Genomic DNA, 6,468 nt, shown 5'->3' with positions numbered 1-6,468 from the left:
TTGTGTCCCGCCACCCACCACCCGCCAACCCCTCTTTTACGCTACTGCTACTCTCTGTTCATCATATATGCATAGTCCCTTTAACCATATCTACATGTACATACTACCTCAATCAGCCTGACTAAGCAGTGTCTGTGTGTAGCCTTGCTACTTTTATAACCTTGCCACTGTATATAGCCTGTCTTTTTACTGTTGTTTTATTTCTTTACTTACCTATTGTTCACCTAATACCTATTTTGCACTATTGGTTAGAGCCTGTAAGTAAGCATTTCACTGTAAGGTCGACTCCTGTTGTATTCGGCGTACGTGACAAATAAACTTTGATTTGATTTGATTAACAATGAGCTAATGAGGCGTGAGTTCTCCTGCCATACAAAATGTGCTTTCTCGTCAGGACACTGTTGTTCAGAGGAGCTAGCCAACACCACAGCTAACACAATAAGTTCAAACTGAAGCTGGAAAGACTGCAAACTAGCTTCACGTCAATTTGTTTGACCTTTTTCAATTGAAATTTCTTTGTATTTATCCATTAAAATTATGCCAGTTGATTCATGATTTCGACTGGCTGAGAAACGCTGCCTGTCTGTCCTGTCCCGACTCCCAACCCCTACACGTTCATTACTATGGGACAGCTGGAGATTGAATTCTAATATTGAAACAGTGTTGCAAATGTTGGAGAGACGGACAGCAAGGTTTATACAAATCCCCACTGTTGAAAACTAAATGTTAGTATAAAATAATGTGAGATAATGTCTTGATGCTTTTTATAGTGGAGATCAAGTTTATAACTTTCCTGGCTGGGCTGATGAGACAGTGGATTGCACAGTCAGATGGAACAGAGTAAATAGGCATTTTAACGTCACAGATTTAGCCGGTGGTAACTTGTGGAATTGACACTGGCTGGAATGCGCTTTTAACCAATAAACATTCAGGATTAGACCCACCCGTTGGCCAATATAAACTGGGTGGTTTGAGCCCTGAATTCTGATTGGCTGACAGCCGTGGTATATCAGACCATATACCACAGATATGACAAAACTTTTATTTTTACTGCTCTAATTACATTGGTAACCAGTTAATGATTTTGTCAGTCGCTCTCACTATCTCACATTCACCAAAAAGTTGTCTCCAACCCATGGCAAAATGTGTAGAATTGCAGCACAGTAGTAGCCTGACTACCCATCCACATCCCTCTGGCCAAATGTCACACCCACTAGCGTTTCTTCTTCCCGATGAGTCTAGATTTGCTTTCCTCCCTGACGTCTTGTAGAATGCGACCACATTCTGACCGTTCTGATTGGTCCCAGAAAGTGTCGGGCCAAAACTCCCCCTACCTTGTCAATGTTGATACTCTGATTGGTTGGAGATGATCCAATCGCTGATGAATTTGTTTTCTACAACGCCCCTCATTTTGGCATCCGCACAATCAACTTCTAGTCTCAGACAATGTATGACGCGATTGATAGTGGAATTAAATTCAGGTGTCAGGCAAGCAAATAAGCTTTAAAACGGCAAAATTATTTCTCTGCCCCATGTCAAAATGAGTGGAATTGCATGAACTATCATTTACTCTAAAATTTCTTCTCAGGCCAACAGTGACGATGAAGCAGAACATTGTGATTGTAGCAGCATACAGCTCGTACTGTGTAAGCCTTGCTAAACAATAAACACAAGCATTGTAGTGCCACTGAAACGAGACTTTAAACCATTAACACATTTTGAATGTTCAGGATGAATAGAAATAAAGGAAACATTTAGAGTATTCTCCTCTCTGTCTACTGAGGGGTGCCTTTGGCTGCGTCAAACATCTTCTTCCTTCCCTCCATGCCAGACATGGCCTCCACGTTCTTCCTCCAGTCACTCACCTCCACTGTCTTCTCCTGCAGAGCGTACACACAACGGCAGTCACTACCATGTCAGTAGGATGTCAGTGTGTCAGTATATCAGCCTGGTCAGCTTCAAGTTACAAGAACAAACTGTTAGCTCCTGTCATTGATGTATAGATTACCACCGGTTGGGGGAAATATTGACAATTTAAATAAAGCTCCAGGCAGTATATTATACAAACTTAGCAAAACTCATCGTTGCATCACACTATTTGTTGCCTGCTGCCTTTGATCTTATGAGGACACACTAAATCTACCAGGAAAAACTCAACTTACCTTCTCCGTGTCCTCCTTCTTGACTGACTTGAGGTTTGCCCGAAGGTCCATGGAGACCTTGTGTTTGGAGCCCAGGAGGGAGCGCAAGATGGCGTCAGCAGAGACCCTTACCCTCCTCAGGCTGGGCCGCTTGAACTTCCCCCTCAGATCCAAAACTTTGATGTTCAGGTCCTTGATCTACAGGACAGATGGAAAGAAGAGGTAGACCCCAACCTAGAGATACAACTAAAATGGCTTCTTTCTCTATGGGCTACACAAAAGTTATCTCAGATTACACCATCTTTGAAGTTAGCCCTTGGAGTCGACCATGTCGTGGATATACAGTATGGGCCACATTTAGAACGTATGTTTCAAGCGGCAGAGAGGTACAGTAGGCACGGTACCTCTCTGGTGTTGTGCATGACTTTGGCTTCAATGTCATATCGCTCCTCATCCACCACGTCAACCTTGGCATGTAACTCCCGACATAACTCCTGTTGGGGAAATTTGAATTTTGCAATGAATTAGTACCCAGGTCAATGTAGTCAATAGTTTTACTGAATGTGTGTATGGATGGGAGTACCTGGAGCTCAGCAAAGGACATGCCACCGGTCTGTAAGGTGGGTGCTCTCTCTGCCAGATACCTCTCCTTCTCCTCCTCTTTATCCACAATCTCCTGCTCAATCTCCTCCTTCGCCTTGGCCACCATTAAGCTCTGAAAACACATTTAAATAGTTCAAACGTATGGCCTCATACGACTGAGGTAGTTGCCAAACAGTCAAGTGTTATTGCTGTGGTCATAGTGTGGCTATAGGCTCACCTTTAGCATGAGCTTACGGGAGGCCGAGATCTTCGACTTTCGCTTCAAAAAGATGAATCAATTTGATTAAGTTAGTCATAGATTGACAGTAGAATTAATGTCTCACTTAATCCGTGTTTATTGGCATTTATGCAATAGAATTAGAGAACTCTCACCTCTTGTCTGTAAAGAAAAAAACACATTTTGGTGTAAACATAATTTAGCATAAGAGATCAAGTATCTGAAATACTTCCTAATGTGGCACACAGAATTTATCAGGCAGTCATTGTTAGTGTTTCTAAAGATAACTGGCATGTGCCGTCTGACCCATCCCATCTCTGTTTGGCCCTGTCCGGGGGTATCATCAGATGGGGCCCCTCCTGTCTCAGCCTCCAGTATTTATGCTGCAGTAGTTTATGTGTCAGGGAGCTAGGGTCAGTTTGTTATATCTGGAGTACTTCTCCTGTCTTATCCGGTGTCCTGTGTGAATTTAAGTATGCTCTCTCTAATTCTCTCTTTCTCTTTCTCTCTCGGAGGACCTGAGCCCTTGCTGTCCCCAGTCCACCTGAGGTGCTGACTTGCTGCACCCTCGATAACTACTGTGATTGTTATTATTTGACCATGCTGGTCATTTATGAACATTTGAACATCTTGGTCATGTTCTGTTATAATCTCCACCCGGCACAGCCAAAAGAGGACTGGCCACCCCTCATAGCCTGGTTCCTCTCTAGGTTTCTTCCTAGGTTTTGGCATTTCTAGGGAGTTTTTCCTAGCCACCGTGCTTCTACACCTGCATTGCTTGCTGTTTGGGGTTTTAGGCTGGGTTTCTGTACAGCACTTTGAGATATCAGCTGATGTACGAAGGGCTATATAAATACATTTGATTTGATTTGATGAAGGGGTTCACTGGAAAATAATACACTTACACTTGCTCTGGCATCTTGGCAATGTAGATTCCCCTAGAAGACAAAAATAAGACCTACGTTTCTGAAGAACTTGACAAGATAAACCATTTGCACCTGTAAGCCTATGGTACTTATGTCTCCCATTTCAGTTCCCTTGATATATCATCATAGCTTTCAATGTACTGACATGCAACACAAAGTAATTGCATTATTCTACAGTGTATTGTCAACTTTATGAAAAGTAACTATCATACTCATGTAATATGACTGAAAAACACCTAAATCATACTTTTTTGTTGTTATTCATTCCTTCTTTTGCTAAATGAACTATAGAGCATGTTTCCATTTGGTCATAGTTGTTTACTATCTAGCCATGGGTTGTTTTTCTCCAACTACTACAGTACATTATCAGCAGGTCAAGTGGTCGCTCAGGGCTCCAAGTGGTCTACATCACCAGTCTCCACTTCTACATCTGACCCTCTGGCTTGGAGCCTGGGGCCTGCGACCCATCCCCCTGCCGCCTCTCTCTGCTGACAGTGGCACTCCCCCCCCAAAAGAAAGTGATTGCAGACAGGGGAAGAGACGTGCATCAGCCCTGGCATGGTAACTATTCCAGACAGATAACAATCCTGGCTTTCTCCTGCTTATTTTCACTGGATAATGCTCCACAAATAGACCAGGAGGTCTGGATTTGGGAAGTTCTTTTTTAGAATTCCTAATTCCATAAAGGAATGTTGCAGTGTCCAGTTTAGATGGGAATCCAGTGTAAATGATAAGTAAATGGAAACCAGTGTGGAATACTTTATAGAAATAACTGGTAAAACATAGAAAAACCTGTAAAACAATCTCAGAAAAGATTTTTTCCCAAAAGAAAAGACAATTTAATAAAACAAAAGAGACATTAGAAAACTCAAATAAGTTGGAAACCGAAATTGCTAAATACATTTTCTAAACTAACGAATTGTAAAAAAAAAAATAATAATAAAAGATGGAAAACATAAATTGAGTCCAGATTTTGCTAATAGCCCTATCCTAAAATGTTCATTTAGATTTGCTACTTATTTACAGTTTAATTTTGAGCATCTGTAAATAGAATCCAAAAGTATGCGAGATGTTTTCAAAATAGTTCAATAGTTTAAAAAAAAATACATACGATAATAACAAATATTACAATGAATAATGTTCCGCAATTATCAGACCTTGAAAACCTCAAATTCAGGAAATACAGAAAATCTCTAAGCATTGTCTACACAATATCACATTCAGAGAGGAGCCCAGTCTTACCTTTCTCTGCTGAGGTTGGAAATGTCCTGTAGAGGCTCAGAGTGATGGGAAGAAGAATGCACCAGAGTATTTAACTCAGCCTCCCATTGTCCCTCCTGCCCGTCACTGGGACCCCTAAATAGAACACACACACACACACCCTAGTGGTCTCCCTTATCCAATGCTTATGATGCTGAACTTTCCAGTGGTGTTGGTACCATAGGTCATGATCCAGCAGCTGCTCAGTGATAACACATTGTGTTAGTGGGCTGTGTGTTGTGCCAGGTGGGGACAGACACTTTCCTTATTAGGTATCACAATAATATAATGCCATTTAGCAAACACTTTCATCCAAAGCAAATTACAGTCATGTGTGCATAGATTTTATGTATGGGTGGTCCTGGGAATTGAACCCACTATTCTGGTATTACAAGCTCTATGTTCTATCAACTGAGCTACAAAGGACCATGTCAGTTTTACTGTGAAGACCCTGACCAGTCTTACTGTTGGTTGGGGACAGTGCCAGTAACTTCAACAGCCAGCAATGAATACTAAGTGGAGGAACTGCTTTTTACTATTTTCTGACTATGATGGAGCCTTGATAAACGATCCAGGTGGTTGGTTTTACAAGCAGTTGTGTCAGGGCTGGCTCTAGCCTTTTGGGGGCCCTAAGCGAGATTTGGTTGCCTCCCCTCCCCTCCCCCACCTCGCGGGCAAAACATTTTGGTGGGCCCCCTCTTGACGGCAGAGAGACATGTTAGTTTTAAAGTTAATTTCCTGCAATTCTACACATTTTGCCATGGGGTGTAGAGAAAATGTTGCAGTTTTAAAGCAAATGTCCTGCAATTCTACACCTATTTCCATTACTTATGTCATGTTAATGATATCCGAGTGAGAGTGACTAACAAAATCAATGGGGGCCCCCTGGAGGTCAGGGCCTTTGGCCATTTGCCCGGTCGTTATTCAGCCATGATAACACGTTTAGATAGCTGGGTAAACTAATTTACCAATCTTTGTTAGCTGACATGGCTAATTGAGTGACGGTCAGTTACTGACATAAGTTAAAAATTGCTGATGCACAATCAAATTTCAAACTTGCACCTTGTGTTTTCTACCATTCTAACTCTCAACAGTAAGTTGAGACCCCGACTGAGTAATTTTGTTGGTCTGGGGCTCCCTAGCGTCCTGGAGCCCTGAGTGACCGCTTATTTCGCTTATGCCTGGAGCCGGCCCTGGGCTGTATTCACCCTGTATTTCAGATCTCTGTTGGCTGGTAATGAGAAAGGTATTGCAGATACACGCTGCCCCCTGAGAACAGCAGGCCCCCGCGGCCTGATTAGAATATTAACTGCAGACAATG

The 6,468-nt window shown here is 42.3% G+C and overlaps 1 protein-coding gene across 6 annotated transcripts; it reads right to left on the bottom strand.

Moving 5' to 3' along the window:
* Positions 1-761: 761 nt before the first annotated feature.
* On the bottom strand, positions 762-5,300 carry LOC139413253 (troponin I, slow skeletal muscle-like). Of its 6 annotated transcripts, none has more exons than XM_071160406.1 (8): positions 5,130-5,217; positions 4,250-4,375; positions 3,867-3,899; positions 2,962-3,003; positions 2,725-2,856; positions 2,546-2,635; positions 2,163-2,339; positions 762-1,880 (listed from the first exon to the last, which is right to left on the bottom strand). In XM_071160406.1, exons 4-8 carry the CDS (start codon positions 2,968-2,970, stop codon positions 1,776-1,778), a joined length of 513 nt encoding a protein of 170 aa, XP_071016507.1. In that variant the 5' UTR covers positions 2,971-3,003; positions 3,867-3,899; positions 4,250-4,375; positions 5,130-5,217; the 3' UTR covers positions 762-1,775. The 6 variants fall into 6 exon arrangements, with proteins under 6 accessions (XP_071016507.1, XP_071016504.1, XP_071016505.1 ...); XM_071160403.1 differs by having other exon boundaries at positions 4,135-4,375; positions 5,130-5,172; XM_071160404.1 differs by having other exon boundaries at positions 4,135-4,372; positions 5,130-5,172.
* Between the last annotated feature and the right edge of the window lie 1,168 nt (positions 5,301-6,468).

Source organism: Oncorhynchus clarkii, chromosome 7, assembly GCF_045791955.1.
Source record: "Oncorhynchus clarkii lewisi isolate Uvic-CL-2024 chromosome 7, UVic_Ocla_1.0, whole genome shotgun sequence".
Lineage (NCBI taxonomy): Eukaryota > Metazoa > Chordata > Actinopteri > Salmoniformes > Salmonidae > Oncorhynchus > Oncorhynchus clarkii.
This window is presented reverse-complemented; position numbering and strand designations above follow the sequence as displayed.

Bases quoted from the DNA above. Each gene is read 5' to 3' on its own strand.
- LOC139413253 (XM_071160403.1), bottom strand. From the start codon at position 4,191: ATGGAAACATGCTCTATAGTTCATTTAGCAAAAGAAGGAATGAATAAC. The intron at 3,004-3,866 runs GTAAGTGTATTA...ATCTTTTTGAAG, and splicing joins GCCAAGATGCCAGAGCAAGT to CGAAAGTCGAAGATCTCGGC. The intron at 1,881-2,162 runs GTAAGTTGAGTT...TACGCTCTGCAG, and splicing joins AGAAGGAGGACACGGAGAAG to GAGAAGACAGTGGAGGTGAG.